The sequence below is a fragment of the Gastrolobium bilobum genome, unplaced genomic scaffold (assembly GCF_033153095.1).
Source record: "Gastrolobium bilobum isolate Gb01-03AN ecotype WA unplaced genomic scaffold, APGP_CSIRO_Gbil_v1 utg3318, whole genome shotgun sequence".
Classification (NCBI taxonomy): Eukaryota; Viridiplantae; Streptophyta; class Magnoliopsida; order Fabales; family Fabaceae; genus Gastrolobium; species Gastrolobium bilobum.
This window is the reverse complement of record NW_026895278.1, coordinates 37140-54747: the sequence shown is the minus strand read 5'-3', so window position 1 is coordinate 54747 and position 17608 is coordinate 37140. Positions and strand designations below refer to the sequence as shown.

The 17608-nt window shown below is 34.5% G+C and overlaps 1 protein-coding gene and 1 non-coding gene across 2 annotated transcripts; both read right to left on the bottom strand.

Annotated features, from left to right (window-relative positions):
* Positions 1-872: 872 nt before the first annotated feature.
* On the bottom strand, positions 873-945 carry TRNAK-CUU (transfer RNA lysine (anticodon CUU)). Its single transcript has one exon. It is a non-coding gene; the product is annotated as a tRNA-Lys (tRNA).
* A 1096-nt stretch (positions 946-2041) lies between these two features.
* LOC133303812 (probable methyltransferase PMT14) lies at positions 2042-11067 on the bottom strand. Its single transcript, XM_061503790.1, has 7 exons — positions 10797-11067; positions 9177-9848; positions 7946-8156; positions 7189-7471; positions 4520-4906; positions 4007-4084; positions 2042-2580 (listed from the first exon to the last, which is right to left on the bottom strand). Exons 2-7 carry the CDS (start codon positions 9819-9821, stop codon positions 2343-2345), a joined length of 1842 nt encoding a protein of 613 aa, XP_061359774.1. The 5' UTR covers positions 9822-9848; positions 10797-11067; the 3' UTR covers positions 2042-2342.
* Positions 11068-17608: the final 6541 nt, after the last annotated feature.

Here is a 17608-nt window from a genome sequence, read left to right as displayed (position 1 = left end):
AATTATGATTTAGTAGCCAGTGATAAAATTATCTCAAACAACTTGAGAAACGATAAGTTATATATATATATATATATATATATATATATATATATATATATAGCAAAATGATTTCTGCAGCTGTTGTACTTACAGCAAGTAAGGATCTGCGTCTGGATCCTAGGATACGGCAACGGATCCTAAGTTTTTTTTTTTTTTTAAAGCTGTGGGACCCACTTTTCTGTGTCAGCTGTAGATAACACTATCTACAGCTGCTGCAGAAATGTTAAGCCCTATATATATATATGAGGTAGGATCCTTTGACACCAGTGTCAAATTTGAAATTTGACACCTCTGAGAGCCGTTAGATCAAAAAAGACCAACGACTCTGATTTGTAAGCATGTGACACCATTGATCTTTTTTGATCTAATGGCTATCAGATGAGGTGTCAAATTTCAAATTTGACATCGGTGTCAAAAAATCTTACATACATATATATATATATATATATATGATCCTTTGACATCAGTGTCAAATTTAAAGTTTGACACCTCATCTGAGAGTCGTTAGATCAAAAAAAAATCAACGACTCTGATTTGTAAGCATGTGACACCATTAATCTTTTTTTATCTAACGACTCTTCGTTTTGAGATTAAAAAAAAATATTAGTCTTTATATTGATGGTAGTAAGTGGATCTCTAATATTAGTCTTTAATCGTTTCTTTTGAGACGTAGTAAAAAGATCAATGGTGTCACATGCTAATGACTCTGAGATGAGGTGTCAAAATTAAAATTTGACACCGGTGTCAAAAGATCCTACCTCAATATATTAACATCTTTTTAAATCACAATATAATGCAAAATTGTCAGATAAATAAGAAAAAATATGAAGCGCCCACCGTGGGGCTCGAACCCACGACCACAAGGTTAAGAGCCTTGCGCTCTACCAACTGAGCTAGACGGGCTGCTTAACAGTCTGAGTATAATAACGTATACAATCACAGAAGAGTTCACTTGTAATGTTCCTATAGAAGCCCAAATCCAAACCGGTGCTTTTTTTTTTTTTTTTTTTTTTTTTTCCGCTTGATGTGTAACCCCTTAAACCTTTGTATGAATTTTATCGTTTGAGATTGATATCATTTTTCCTGAAAGATATATTTATAATAAAACAAAGGCAATTACTGCCATTTGTTAAAATAAACCGAACGCCTAATTAAACAAAAGAGAGTACAATATAGAAATATACTTGATGTCACGGATTTGATTTCTATCGTCTACTCTTTTCCTTCTCCTTTTTTTTTTTTTAAGTGCCTACTAAATAAAATACAATTACCTGAATATCTTCAAAAGCTCTAGTGGCGTTATCTATCACTACGAAAAAGTAGCACACTAGTAGAATACTAGCATAAGGAGGGGTTGGGGTGGAGTTGAGCGTAATTCTACAAGCACGTACAACAACAAAAATTTATACATCGGTGGGAATTAAATATATAACATAATATAAATTATCAAAAAAATTCATCACACTAATCTCAGTGGCTTCAAGCATATACAACATTAGAATCAAAATATTAACACCAATTTATGCATTGCACAAATGCGAGACCATTGAACTATGATGTCACTTTGCTATTAGGCATACTTTTATTATCAACTAGCTGGCTAAAGGTTTGATTCATAACCTTCAAGAATGTGGATTCAAACTCCGCTGGCCAAATGTGAAAACTTTGTTAATAAATGATATATAATACCTCCTAAAAAATTCTCAAACTTAAACTTCTTGAACCCCAGTAAGATACCGATATCTAATCGCACTTAAACTTTCAGTTACAAAAAAAAAAAAAAAAAACAGCGAGTGTGGTGATTTTGAGCGTAACAAAAATAATCGGTGTTTATAATGTTTGTGCTAAGTTTGAAGAATATGTGGTGTATCTCCTTCCCATTATAAACACACCAAAATGAATCCCAATAGCAGTTTCAAATGAACAAACTTTTTTTAATAACGAACTGAATATAATTGCAATACTTCAATATTTTAACATCATGAGTATTCATGTCTCACCAATAACACAATATCTATCGCTTAAATTATTTGGGGAGCTAAACTTGCTGATCTATATCCTCCATAAACAATTCAAGAAGACTAGTTAGGACCTATTTTATCTACAGTTCTACACTTGTTATAAGGCAGAAGTAGAATAAGCTCACATAACCAATCTTTGCTTTTTTACCTTGCTCTATGATCATTTCTCTTTTCATTATTCATCATATTTTTCCATTTCTTCTTTGCTTTGGGTATAGAAATCTTGATAGTGACTGCAGTCTGAGCTATTAGTTTCACACCTCAAGAAACAATACCTTTTTATTCCTCAATGGAAGTATTGTTTCTACTGCTGCCAACCCAATACTGTTTCACAGCAACCAATATCTTCTCAGGCACAAGTGGACCATCCTCATGATCCATCATTTTGGCATCCCATCTCATTCCACCAACAATTTTCTTAACCTTGTTGAGAACATCAACTTCATCCCGGATGATAACTGCTCCTTCTGGCCGTAGGATGCGATCCATCTCTAGAAGGATGTCTTCCAGGTTGCACCTGTTAATCAAATCAGCTTATTAAGGGTTGGTTTGGATGGTAGAATTACAACTACAATTAGGAATTTTAATTTCAATTCTAATTCTATTAGAGTTGGAAGATTTTAACTTTAGTTTTTGATACTTGGAATTATAATTCTTAAGAGTCTAAACTAGGAATTGAATATAACCTGATTATTTTTCAGTTCAATGAAATTGGACTCATTGAAATTCCAATTCTAATGTATACAAGAAATGACACCTAAGAAAAATGGCACAAAATTTAGTGTGTTAAGCGAGGGATAGTCTTAAGTTAATTGAGACTGTTATAAATTAATTATAATATAAAAAAAAACTTCAGTTTAGAGTATGGTTGGGATGGAAGCTTTAAATAAAGGGTTTGTTAACATGTGGTCTTACCGGTGTACGTTAAGGAATAAAAAACATTTATTACTCAAATTACTTAAAATGAAAGCATTAAATGCTTTTTAGACTTTCAAGATATTAAATGCTTGTTCTTTTAATTTCATGACTTTTTTTTTTTCCTGGATAAGGCCTCAGACCAACCCCAACTAGTTTGGTTAGAGGTGATGTTGATGTTGTAAGGCCTAAGACCCATCATGTGGACCTGGGACTCGTGGGGATTGGACCAAGCTACACTCACTGCATGTCCTCAGCTCCTACCAACTGAGCTCCTAACACAGAACATTAGTTTCTATTTTTGATTCCTTAAGCTGTACCTTAAGGACACAAGTTAACAAAATCCCCAACATAAAATGAAAAAACTTGTAGTATGAACTACGAAGTAGGTGGATGCATAAAAAGAATCACTGATCACAAAAGATCATATTTAGCTTCGAGATACATTAAGATTATTATTTCCACTTTCAAGCCTCCAACTTCTATCTTAACATTTTACCAACTATTTAGACGCTTCCTCATAGCCCTCCTATTAAGAAACCACTGTATTACAGTTACTGTTGCAAGACCTCAAAGAAAAACTGAAGAACTAACCAACAACAAACGGAACTTGAGCTTGTTTGATTTGCCAAGAAAATTAGAATCTGAGACAACAGAGGTACCATGTTTCTAGTTGTTTCTACTTTCCACAAAGATAATCTTAGTGAGAAGGATCAATTATTCCAAAAGTTTAAGCCGATAAATGATTTTACATCTTACACGCTTTCTAATGAAAGAATCCTTTTGAGTTTAAAGCGTAGATAATGCTTAGGCCCATCCTACTTTATGTTGAAATTCAAATTTTATTTAGAAGAATAAGGGCATCAAACTTCCAACCACTTGGCAAAAGGGGATCTAATACCATGTTGACAACCAACTATCCCAAAACCTTAAGTTGTTAAATGAAGGCCCATGAATAGTTTTCTGTCTTATACTTGGAATGCACAAACTATGACTTGTGCAGTATGGAAGAAGAGGAAGAAACTTACTTGTCCTGGTACAAGCTAAATAAACCATTAGCATGAATGAGATCATATGTCCTTGGGTATGTAGAAAAGCCTTCACACCTGAAGAAAGAAAAATAATGTCATCGCAATTTTATAGTACAAAATTTTCTTTCTCCAACAGGTATACAAGGAACTTTAATTGCTTGTTGGATTATCTTTATCAGTGAAGGAAACAATCTGCAGTACCGAAGCACTCATCCATGACTACTTGCTTAACTTAAGTCCATAGGAAATATTATTTACAATTATTGAAAACGATTGGTGAATAACCAACATCAGCAACAGTTAACACCCCCAGTCTAATAAACAATTCCAATGTCTTTTAATAAATAGACATAGAACTTGGAAAAGAAAAAATAGGCTATCTAAACAAATATATAGGAAGCTTATTTTTCATTACAGCATTCATAAATGAATGATAAACATAAAGAAACCTTGTAAGGAAAGTTAAATTAGAAGACTTTTACTAAATTTAAAAGAACTTTAGAAACTTACCAGTCATGATAAATGCCAATTAGACCTCTTTCATAGACAACACCTAAAGTGTTCTTAGCAATCGTGGGCACAACATTCATCACCCAAGATTTTTGTGATTCAAGTGCAGCTCCAAATCCTCCCAGGCCTGCATTCATGTCCATCAAATTGCGATATCTAGTTGTGCCAATTAATTTATTTATTCTTTTGTAAGCACTAACATGCTTTTTCCATAATTTTTTGTCCTCTTGATAGGATTCAGTTGTAACCCCTGGAATAATGCCGTTAGCTATTCGAGGAGGGACTGCAAAAAGCCTAGCTGGAAACTTCTTCAATTCCCCACCAGCAACTTCACTTTTGCTGGTTACCTCAGGCAAGGAGGTTTTACAGACCTCCATTTTTTTGTACCTATCATACATTATACATAAACATCCCACCCCAAGCCAAAATTAAAAAAATAAAAAATAAATCAGGATGGAAACAAGAAAAATATTTAATACATACCCACACGCACAGAAACATCGTACAAATATATCAAACATTTGAAAGCATAAAGAATGAAATCCTACATAATAGTGATATCTTTTAGAGAAATATAATATGCATAAGGTAACAAACTAAAAAAGGGCCGTGCATCCTCCACGCTTCGAACCCATAAAAAATAGGGTCTTGCGTGAAGGGGGGTATTAAGAGATATAATAAGATCATTCACGTGCCTCCTCCTAATGGCTGAAGCATTTGGTAGAGTTGGTTGCGTGACAAGGTATTAGAGCCTCCATGAACAAATGAACACGAGTCCGATCCTCACACACCCTTCTAATTCTATTAATACATTATTAAATAGTATGGAATTTCTTAGCACAGGCAAGTAAATCCATGCATTGTAGACACAGTTCAAGCCCAATGGTCTCGCGTAAGGGGATGTGTTAGAGAAATATAATATAAAACCATTAATGTGACCAATGTTGTTAAAACGTAGAGTCTACGCTGAAACGGTAGGGGGAAACAAAAACGTAAAATCGAGAAACGTAAACGAAACGTAAGAGTTTACTACGTATCAAAAAAATAAAATATATCCAACATATATATAATCAAAACACACCAATACATAAGTCATCACAAATTTAAGTGCAAATACTAAAGGAAATAAAAATTAAGTTCAAACTCAGTCATCATAATACATATTGAAATCAAAACACCTAAGTAATAAAATCATAAAAGATATCACCATGCACTCCGTTTCATTGTCAACAATAAAATTGAAATCTTCCTATTTCTTTACTGGAATAAAATTCTCAGTGGTTACATAAAGTGAAACGTACGTGTAAATTAAATTTGGATCATTTTTAATAATAAAACATTGTTTAGATTTTAATTAAAATTAAATACTTCTACTTTCAACAATATTTATAAAAATTAAATACGGTCAAATATTTCTACTTTTAATAATATCAAATACTTTAGGAAAATTCAATATTTCTTTTATTATAAATAAAAAACTAGATCTGTATTAAAATTAAAAAATAAAAATTAAAAAATTATAAAAATTCAATATTCAACTATATCAGTATGAAAGGATGGTGGCGTGTTAGATTTGAAGAGGATATATCACCAATCTGTTTAAAAAAACTCGGTAGTCGGTACTGTACGAAAGCATAAAAGGAGCAAAGAAATATGAGCAGCAATTTTATAGGAGAACTGAAGAAGCAAGAAGCAAGGATGAAGAAGTATGTGCTCTCAAGAAGAAGAATACCTCGCTTTTATAAGATAACTGAAGAAGCAGCGATTTTTTTTTTGTTTTTTGGGGGAAGAAGCAAGTAAGCAGCAGCAACGCGTACGAACTCAGCAACAGCAACGCCTACGCGATGGTAGGGTTTTTTTTTTAAGTTGGGGGATGACGTGATTTGACAAAAATACCCCTTTTTTTTAAAAAAAAAAAACTGAGTCAACTCGGTAAACTCGCCGAGTCAACCGAGTTTACCGAGTTGACTCGCCGTTTCAACAGTTTCAACCCAAAATCCGTTTCAACTCCCGTTTTGACACGTTTTTGGTCATAAAAACGTAAAAACGGTACGTTTCTACGTTTCGACACTACGTTTTAACAACACTGAATGTGACCTTCACCTAACAGATTTAGCTTTTGGATTGAATTATTGGATGACAAAACCAACACGTTAAAAATGAAATCCTACATATCTTCAAGGATCAAGCTAATATAATACTTCATAATACCCACAATCTTCGGGGATAAAGTAGAAAATTGATTTTCTTCCTTTTACTTCCAAGTTCCCAAAAAAATATTTCTAAAAACAAAAAGAGAGAATATTCTAGGTAGTACTGTACTGTTTATTGATTTCTCCTGTTGTGAGAAAATCCAAATATACTGAAGTTAACTAAAGAAGTTGAACTGTCATATTATCATTTTCCTTGCATTATTATTTTATGCCCCACCATGCAGTCATGTTCTCGATTAAGCCTAGATCATTCCCTGTAAAACTTGCTAAATTTTGGAGCATGCAGTGAAGTTATTCATGATCACATAATTATTGAAAAATGCAAATAACAAATAAAAAGAACCATAGGAACAAAGTATCATGTGTACTTATTCACATTCCTACAACTATATATAAGATTATAAGTATAATGGTCATGATACCTGAATGAAGAGCATAAAGATGAGCAGGACTTACCATACATCATCAGCATCATCTAAATCACATAAATTGGGAGACTTTCTTTGACAGGATTTAGCATTTATTTTCTTCCTCCAAATAGCAATATCACCCTTTTCATACTTCTTTTCCCAACAAAGACTTTCAGCTAACTCCTCAATTTTTCTCTGCTCTGCCTTGAGATCCTCCTTAGATCGCTGCCATGTTTGATAGTATGTTTTCCAATTAATGGGAGGGCCAGATAAAATCCAGTATCCACCAGGCCTCAGGACTCGATCAACTTCCATTAGATACATGCCCTCTGCATTCAATTAATGGGTGAAAAGTCAACATGTTAATTCCTTTAAAAAGAATGTTTCATTCAGATTTATAAAAAAATTCCTTTCCCCTTTAGCTTATCCATCCACTGCTAGATGCCATACATTTCTTGATCTAATGCCTTCGAAGCAATATGTAAATACAAAACCTATTAACAGCTGAAGATCTTAGTAACATGAAAGCACTTGAAAGGAAATGGATTGCCAACAACTAATGTAGATTTAACCATCTGGGTTAGAGACGAGAATGCTATAATGAACTCACCAATAAACTACGTTTTTTCCCTTCATAACCTTTGGCAAGCAATTGCAATGACATACTGGACAAATGTATATCAAATATGCTAGCATTTTCATAATTTTGTTTGGAAGTTCAGGCGTATCATCATCTACATAAGAAAAAGCTGATAACACTGTATTCTTGATCAATCTTATTGATTGTCCAATTTAGCACTAACCATTTGAAGTCCAAGGAATTAGACATCGAGAACACTGGGCCATATCGAAGGCTCTTGAAGGGTATGGAAGATGAATGGTGCCAAGAACACCAATAACAGCAGGTACCCCTCGTTCTAGTGCAAACTGAACTTGTGCTTCGTGGTTGTCCTTTGGAGCAAAGGACATAGGCAGCACATTTCTCTTTAGCAAGTAGGCTCCCCAGCTTGCAACCTGCATAATTGTTCATGTTTATATTGGTAAAGCAATCACGATCCAATTGAAAGGTACCTACTAAAAACAAGTAAACTGTGCCACCAAGCATATTGAACAAAGAAATGGCATTTGATTTTGAGTATACTTAAAATACACATAAAAATTAAGAAATTCCAGATGCAATAGACAAAAAAAAAATATTATACACATAAGTTGTCAACATGGGATTCCCAAGCAGTAGCCATCAAAAGTAAAGGATTACAACTTGAATTGAAAATATCCACATATAACAGGAAAAGTACAGGTGACCCTATAGCTAAGTATTCTGAACCCAATCTGAAATCCTTAAGTGGCAGTTTTTTTTTTTTTTTTTTTGGTAACTGATCCTAATTACCTCTTTGAGGCGAATCAGAACCCCCCGGTATCCCCACGGGTTCGACTCTTTGAGCCGCCTATGAGACTAATCCAGAGTTCGGGTGCGAGTCCAAAGATTACGGTACTTATGCCCCTCCCTAGATGGTGTTGGTGGGATTCAAACCGAGATCCTCTCCCACCACTCAGTCCCCATGCTACCAACTGAGCCACCACACTTGGGTTTTGTGTACTGTATGAGGTTGTTCAATTCTATAATAAAGAAACACAGTCATGCACATGCTCTTCGACATGTTTTTAACGTAAATAAGCAGACATTATTATAACAGGTCAAAATTGATGCAGAAAAAGAGGAAACAAAAGTGGAATAAGATCAAAGGAAAAGGAAAGAAACTGAGCTAGATAACAAGATTAAGCATTTATTATAGACCAGGCTCCCCTAAAGTGAATATGTCTTTAAAATGAGCAAGAGAGAGTGTATCCACCCTCGATTTAATTTAAAGTGCACTGTGATCTTTACCCACAAAAATTTAAGCGTGGAGATACCCCTACTTGCTCACTTTAGAGACAAGCTCACAATATAGGAGCTTTTTCCATTTATTATATAGTCTTAACTAAAGAAAAAGAGCATACAATCAGAAAGATTATTTAAACATTAAAACGTACTCCACAACCAGTGTCCAGTGCTGTTCTGACAGAACCATCTGCAATTGGGATAACTGATGCAAGTTCATCAATATATGCATCTGCCCCTTGAGGGAACATGGTCCCTCCACCTGGAAATTTAAATACATTTCCCTGGAATTGCACCCAATTTTGAATAGCCTTCTCCACTGTCAGGCTCTTGTGAGGAACATTAGCATAGTAGACATAATCACGGCTTTTAGGCCAAGGGAAAGGAGTCATGTACCCTTTGGGAGCCGGAATGAGGCAGTGTAATTTTTCCTCTTTAGGTGGACAATGCCTTTCCCTGTAGATCATATTTTCTCTTGGGAATGTCATGGCTCGGTCTTGCTCTTGGCAAGGTGTATAATCAGTATGTTTGACATCACATGGCTTGAACACTTTAGCTTTTGGTTCAGAAGGTTCAAAAATCTCTACATCATTATGATGGGATTCGAAACTCAAATTAGGTAAAATATTGCAGTCTGTCATCAGCTTATTTACTTTCAATGCAAGGTTATCTCCCTTCCCAGTCCCACTTCTTTGCCATGCTCCCAAAAGATAAAAGCAACAGCATAGACCAAGCACAGCAAATATTGACAACGGCCTTCGACCTCTGTGGCCTGATGCATTATTTTTAGAAGCCATTACTTGGCTGGCAGTATTCTCTCAAACCTATGCCAATAAGCACTGAAATTAGTGATTGATAAGTTATAGTAGACCATCACAAATCAAGCAAACTACCAAATTTGAACTAATAATTATCTAAGCACAAAGTATTTAAATTTTAACAAAATAAAGGTACTGATGTAGACATCATGTTTGATTGAGAATGAAGCTAACAAAGAAATACACAGCTTCTGTGTATCTCAATTAACCTAATAACGGTATTTTTTGTCCCCAATTATTTGCTGTTGAACAACATATTTATGTCATATTTGTTACAGTTTGACTTGAAAAAACCTGATTTGGAATTTATAGATTTTAGCCATTTGCATCCGACTCAAACTTCCTTCTTGCATGCGTGCCAGTCTCACATACTACAATAAGAGGTATAAGTTGATTGGTAGCATATTTGACCGAGAGGGTGATTTTCTAACCTAATACAGATCCCATACTACCCCTAAAGACTGAATATCCATAATCCAAGCTTAACTCCCATTTAATCATACTTACATCACCACTTTGTTTTATTTTCTTTTCACAAGCATACAAAATATGTCAGGGGATCTATAATATGTGATTGCTAATGAGATTTTACTCTAAAAGAAAGAAAAACCTGAAAAATCGAATTTTGGGGGTCACTTTGTTATTGTCTGATCTTAATAGAAGCCACATAGTGACTTTAAAACAATATATTTTGTATTGCATAGCACAACAACCCCCTCAACCCCCAATCTCTCTTGTTTTTGCTGGATCAACAAAAGATCCACAATAGCACCCAACAAAGAGAAACCCCAAAAGTAAGCTTAACAAAGATTGAAACTTTACAATGCCATATGTAAGCAAAATCAATTAAAGAAGACCATAGCAGCATGGAAATACCCTTTGAGAAACAACCCAGAAAAGCATTCACAAAAATGAATTTTTACTCCATGAAGAGAAAAAGTTCAAGTGACTAACCTGCAAAAGAGGTCCTTTCTCCTTCTCTCCTTCTCTTCCACTTACTGATCTAAAATCTAAATCACTCAAAAGAGAGATAGAGTGTTAAAAGAGAGAGAGAGAGAGAGAGAGAGTAATATAGCATATAGTATAGCATGTGTTTGAGTGGAAGAAGTGGAACAAGAGATGGAAAGTGACTTCATGGTATGGGAGAGGAACAGAACACGACCTTTAACAGTTGGACTGCATCATTTCATTTTGGCTGTTTGACCCTTTCGTGGGATTTATCTACCGACAGGGTCATCAATAGTAAAAAAGCTAGCAAAACATGTTTTTTATTATTAAATAAAATTTTACTAAATAAGTTAAACTCGTTTTTTTAGGATAAAAGATTTTTCAGGTCAATGGAGATAAGTTATCTCGAATGAACTCAAAATGACATCGTTTTGAGACAAAAATTAAGATGTTTTTGTAATTATAATATAGGGTTCGCTTTTTCTGCAGTTATTGCAGATAAGTTATCTGCAGTAAACCCAATACGACATCGTTTTGGGACGAAAATTATGGTATTTTTGTAATTTTAATTTATTTCAGCATTATAATAGCCTTTATATTTATAATTTTTTAAGATTTCAATACCAAAACGACGTCGTTTTAGAAATAAATGCAGATATCTTATCTGCAGTAATTGCAGAAATATTTTTCCCTATAATATATTGCAAGGTTATTTTAGTCTTTATTATTATAATTTTTTAATCTTATAACTCAAAACGACATCGTTTTAAATTTATCGGAGATAAATTTATCTCCGGAACTGGAGAAATATTTTTTCCTTTTTTAAATGAGATCGATATAAGATAAAACTTTATGAGGCATGTTACGTTTACAACTTTTTTTGTTTACAACTCTTACAACCTCAACTATGTTCTTTCGGGAGAACCCTCTCCATTAATGTTCTCTCGGGAGAACATAATTGAAGTTATAAGAGTTGTAAACAAAAAAAGTTGTAAACGTAATCCCCAAACTTTATAATGAATAAGTATTAAAAAGAGAATGTGATACTTCTTCCCGTTGGAATAGTCATAATGGCATAATGCTTTGATAATTGGTACCCTCATTTGTCACGGCTTCAAGTTCATCCAAATTCTAAAGTTACTGGAATCTGGCTTGCAATGATGCCCCTAGGTAGGACAAAGTTATTAATGCTGAAACTTTAATGAACCAATTCAGGATATCTTATTAATTTACTTTCTTTTTAATAAGGATTTCCATTTAGTATGTTTGGTATATCATGATGTTACCATGATAGCCATTTTAGTGGACTTTTTTATTCTTTTACTCTTCATTAATTTAAAAATAATTATTTTGTCCATCACCCAAAATATTCTATCAATTTGTCTTATTTAATCAATTACAACACGAGGCGTAATAGATTAAACAGTCAAAAAATACTTTGACTGTTGACCCCATTATTTAATTGATTAAACCACTATTGTTTAATTGATTAAATAATGTCATAAACGTTTTTAAAAACATGGTATTTGGCAAATGGGATTATAATTGATACCCTAATTGATTATAATCAAACCCTAAGCCCCAAATTCGTGATTTTATCCAAAATCTTCCTCCAATCGTGCGGCGAGTTCACAAAGCAACATCAATCGCTCGTTCCTCTCACTTATTGGTATATATTCATCGATTTTTTTTAAATTTTTCTTCTTTTTTGTGATTTATGAACTCTAGTTTCATTCACTATTGTTTGGTTTGATTAGCTTGTGTGTTTTGCTTTGATTCTTCAGGTTGATGGTTGTTTAGTTTAGGTTTAGGGTTATGTATGTAGTTTAGGGTTTAGGTTTCATAGCTTTTTTTTGGTCAAATTTGATTTCTGATTTTTGTATATATATTTTTTTATTATGTTTGTTTATTATTTGCTGATAAATTATCATGTGTTATTGTAGGTTTCCATTGCTATCATGGCCAACGATCTTCAAAGAACACCGATGGCGAAAGACAGACCAAGCAATGCCAAGACGTTCTTTTTTTCAGGGCCACGGGAGCCTGAGACTGAGTTTGTGGAACTCCCATTTAGGTGTTTTCTTGATGATGATCCCTCACAGCATGCACAATTTATGACTGATCTTGCTAGTAGATCCATTTGTTAGTCGAAGTCATCGGATTTGGCATTCTTTATGTCGAAGGGATTTGACATAGTGACATTGTTGGAGGTGTCACATCTAAAAATGTTGGCTGAGATGTTGTGTCCTTATTCAGATATTATGGTGAAGGCCTTCTACCATAATCTTGGTTGTATACATGGTGAGCTGAAATCCCGCGTTTGCGGAAAGGATATACTGATGATCGCTCCGATATGGACGGAGTTATCAGGGTACGACTTTGATGCTCAGCGTACAATGAAGTATGATGCGGATAGTTATGCCCCTATTCCTGGATTTGTGAAGGATGATGTTGTGGAGGAGCCAGGAGGCGTGATATAAGGTGTGGGCATAATGGTATTTATAATGTGGGGTTGCTTATTGTTGATGCTCGTATCTTGCACTACATTATCACCCACATATTTGTTGAATGATGTATAAGGCCAAGCATAAGGGTGCACTCCTATTTGCTTTTCTGGTTCAGAGGATATTGGAGCATTTTGGTGTTCCCAAGGAAAATGAGTAACTGAAGACGCTCACAGGCTATAATGCCAAGTTTGGACAATGTCTATTGGAGCAGTGCAAGATCTCCAAGACTAGGGCGAGTGTGTGGCAGTTCTCAAGACAGGTTGAGGTTGAGGTCCCTGAGGTTGCCCCAAATGCACACATGGTTGAGGCTGAAGCGGATGATCATGCTGGCTTGGAGAAGATAGTTGAGCCTAAGGGTGGATTCACCTTTCATGATTTCATGAAAGACATCAATGCCACACTTAGGAGAATAACAAAGATGGAGCTTAAAAAGAAAAATAGGTGGAAAAGCCATATAGATAAGGGGAATGAAAGGTTTAAGTACATTCTGAGTCGATTTAAAGGCTTGGAGGATAGGCTTGGTCGTCTGGAGCTTGCACGAGGATAAGAGGATGAGGTTGGCAGCAAGTGATCATGAGGTGGGGGCTGATGTGTCTGATGAGGGGGAGAAAGAGACCGAGTTAGATGAGGGGGAATAGTAGATTTAAGGGTTTCTTTATGTTTGTAGTGCTGTTCTAGGATGTTTATGTATTTTTCATTTATTTTGTGGATTTTCTTTATGTGCCAAACTTTTGATGTAATGAAATGGATGTCTTTTTTTATGTTGTTGAAGTCTTAGCATATTAGTTTAGGTACTTAAAGAAGACCCATAAATGGGGTTTTCTAGCTCTAAAAGACCAACTTTTATCCTAAAAAATCAAGAAGACCCACAAATGAGTGCAACTAGTCTTAATATACCAGTACATATGAAATGAATCAAATTTAGGTATTTAAAAAGTTAAATAACATTTTGGTACGTCAAAACTAACTTTAAACTCACTTTTGGTACATTTATGAAATCGAAAATGCATGTAAGTCTTGTGTGACCACAAAGCCCTTCCCTAAGTCACATTTTCTAAGATCACGAGTGTAAAAACTCATTGGACAAAAAAAAAACCCCGTGGAAACAGAACCATATGTGGAATGGGGAAGGGTTTTGTGGTCTCACAAGACCTATGTGCAGTTTCATTTCCCTAAATGTACCAAAAGTGAGTTTAATGTTGGTTTTGACGTACGAAAATGTTATTTAGCTTCTTTAAATACCTAAACTCGATTCATTTCACATGTACTAGTATATTAGGACTAGTTGCATACATTTGTGGGTCTTCTTGACATTTTAGGTCAAAAGTTGCATACATTAACACAATACATTTAGACACGAATGTATTTGGACACAAATGAATGTACTATGTTTCTTCCCAAGTCAATTGGTCATACATAATACAAAACACAATACATAGCCCTTCCCAATACAATACAAAACACAATACAAAATAAGTTATTACAAACACAATACAAAGCACATGGTATTAAGCTTGTATCCTCATTGGACATGTAGGTATGTTATGATCAATTGCTCGCAATGCCTACATCTACCCTGACTGCTTGAGGGTTGAGACTCTACCTAATCCATCTCATTTTGTATCCTTGAAGATTTTGGTCTTCCTGGTGCCCGTACTAAATTTGCATTCGGGATAACAGTTGGGTCATCGCCTCGTGGAATCAACAACTCATTAGACAAATACCCCGGCACTGTGTCACGTGATCATATAAAAGGCTAAGCAACAACCGCCAATCTTCAAGCTTATCACTTGGAAGAACAACCACAAAGGCAAGTGGCAGCACATATCCATCTCCATCTTGTGACATCACAATCAAAAGAGTTCCTTTATGTTTTCCATATAGATTAGTGCCATCAATTTGAATTATAGGCTTACAGAATTTGAAGGCCTCAATGCACTAGTGAATTGTCCAAAAAATCTATGAAAGACGACTTTGTCGATATAAACTCGATGTTCGTCAAAACATTCATTCGTATCAAGCTTGAAGACAGAACCCACATTACACTGCGAATGCATACGATTTATCCCAGTCACAAAATAACTTCATAATGCCCTTCATTTTGCCTTCCAAGTTTTCCTGTAAGTTATATTGTATCCATACAGAAGTTGTATCATCTCTTGTATCAGAACTGGTTTTAAAGCTTATATTCCCTTAACATACCTATAAAAAACAAAACAAATTCTCAATATTGTCAATAAATATTTTTCACTAAATAAATAACATAAACAAACCATATGTAACTGCACATTATACAAAACATATTTATAATGGTTGCACATATAACCTCTGAATGCAGTTGTCTATGATCATGAGTAAGACCTTGGTTAAGGTAGGTGTGATCTTTACCCCACTTACTGACCACCCAAGTATTTCCATTATTCGGCATAATTTCCCTCACATAGCAGGGACAACCATCAACATGGTTTTGACACTTCACCACAAATCTATGCTCATCGCTTTTTGCAACTACGGCTATATGATAACCCTTTATACAATGTAATTTCACAACATGTTGCATTTTGAAGGAAACTCCTGATACACATATAATGGATCCCCTAATTGCCAACCACTGTGCAAGTCATCGTCACCATACAATATCTCCATCTCGTCATTAGGTGCGCCCAATTAATAAAGGAATGATGTAGGCTTTCATTCCAAAATGGCTCAGTCTCATTCCCTACATCTAAAGCATGATATTTTTGTCAGAAGCAACAATAACACAAATATGAAATGTTAACTAAAATTTAAATTTGCTAGCTTACCACTACTAACTAGATCAACATGAAGTGGTGGCATAGCATGGGAACTTAGGTTTACTGGGTTTGTGTTAGCATCGAAATCACCTTCCACGTTAGTATCTGAGGTGTCACCTAGTAGAATAACACTCTCAAGTTCTCCCTCTCATCGTTGTCCATATCATCCTCCTCCTCTCCCTCATTCAATGTTATCTGACTTAACCCTTGTGCAAGTGCAGATAAACCAACAACTCTGTCTTCTTGACCAAAATATTATGGAGTTCTTGTATGCATGGGTGCAGATGAAGATTTACCAGAATCAACTTCAACATATATCTCAATAAAATTTTGAAATATCCTATCAGCAATTGCATCCATAACACATTCCACATCTACATCATCACAGATATTGTTATTATCGTAGTATATAGCATCCTTACCAACTGTAGTCTCTATCCTAACTATCATCTGATGAATGCATTGGCTGCCTTGTAGCCTCAATTTTCGGTGAATCCTCCCATTGAGCTCGTTGTATACAGTGCCTCGTTTAATTTTCATTATTTTCGTTTTTTCTTCAAATTGAATACTATTGGGACCTTCAAAATGCCTCTCATTGTGGTAGATAAGTGTAACATACGTGTTTAAACTTGAGCTTATCTTTCACACGAAATTGGGATTAGGGATCGGATTTGGATTTTACCAACAAAAAATATGGAATATGTAAGTGTAATGACAATAATTTCACAAGATTAAGGCTTTAGAGATAGTGGGATGAAATAGCCTTTTGACGGATTGGATTAGACATGAGAAATAAGAGAGATTTTGGTTAAAAAACGGTTATAAGTGAAATGAGACCTATACATATAGAAAAACATTTATGGCGTTGTTTAATCGATTAAACAACTGTGATTTAATCGATTAAATAATGGGGTCAACGGTCAACGCATTTTTTAACTGTTTAATCAATTACGCCCCATGTTATAATCGATCAAACATGGACAGATTGATGAGATATTTTGGATGAGTAACAAAATAGTTATTTTTTAATTAATGAAAGGCAAAGGGGTAAAAAAAAACATATTTCAGTGTTTATTTACTATTCCAATTGGTAATAAAGCAACATAAGAGATTGGTACTCAACCCCGTTTGGCTACTCTCCTAATTTTGAGGGGCTGTATTCATTCAATCTAAATGTCACTTAATACATGTTATATTAACTAATATAATATAATTAGAAAATAATAATAACTCACCCATATGTATGATATATTCCTGGGAATGGATAAAAATTTCATATGACATTGTCATAAAAAATTGTGTTTATCTCTTTTTTTTATATGCATTAAATATGTAGTTTTCTATTAATTTTTTTGAATATCTCTCTTCATAGATATTTGTAAATTATAATAGACCTCACAAGTAAAATAAGTAAAACCTAACACTAAAAAATCCGTTCACAAGTAATATATAGATGAAAACATATCTCTTATAAAAGTATATCTCATAATCTCAAAAACTTCAACGAGTTGACATC

Excerpts from the sequence above, each read along its gene's own strand:
- LOC133303812 (XM_061503790.1), bottom strand. The coding sequence starts at position 9,821 with ATGGCTTCTAAAAATAATGCATCAGGCCACAGAGGTCGAAGGCCGTTG. Across the intron at positions 4,085-4,519 it reads ATTGGCATTTATCATGACTG|GTGTGAAGGCTTTTCTACAT; the intron begins GTAAGTTTCTAA and ends TTCTTTCTTCAG. Across the intron at positions 2,581-4,006 it reads TTTAGCTTGTACCAGGACAA|GTGCAACCTGGAAGACATCC; the intron begins GTAAGTTTCTTC and ends TTTGATTAACAG.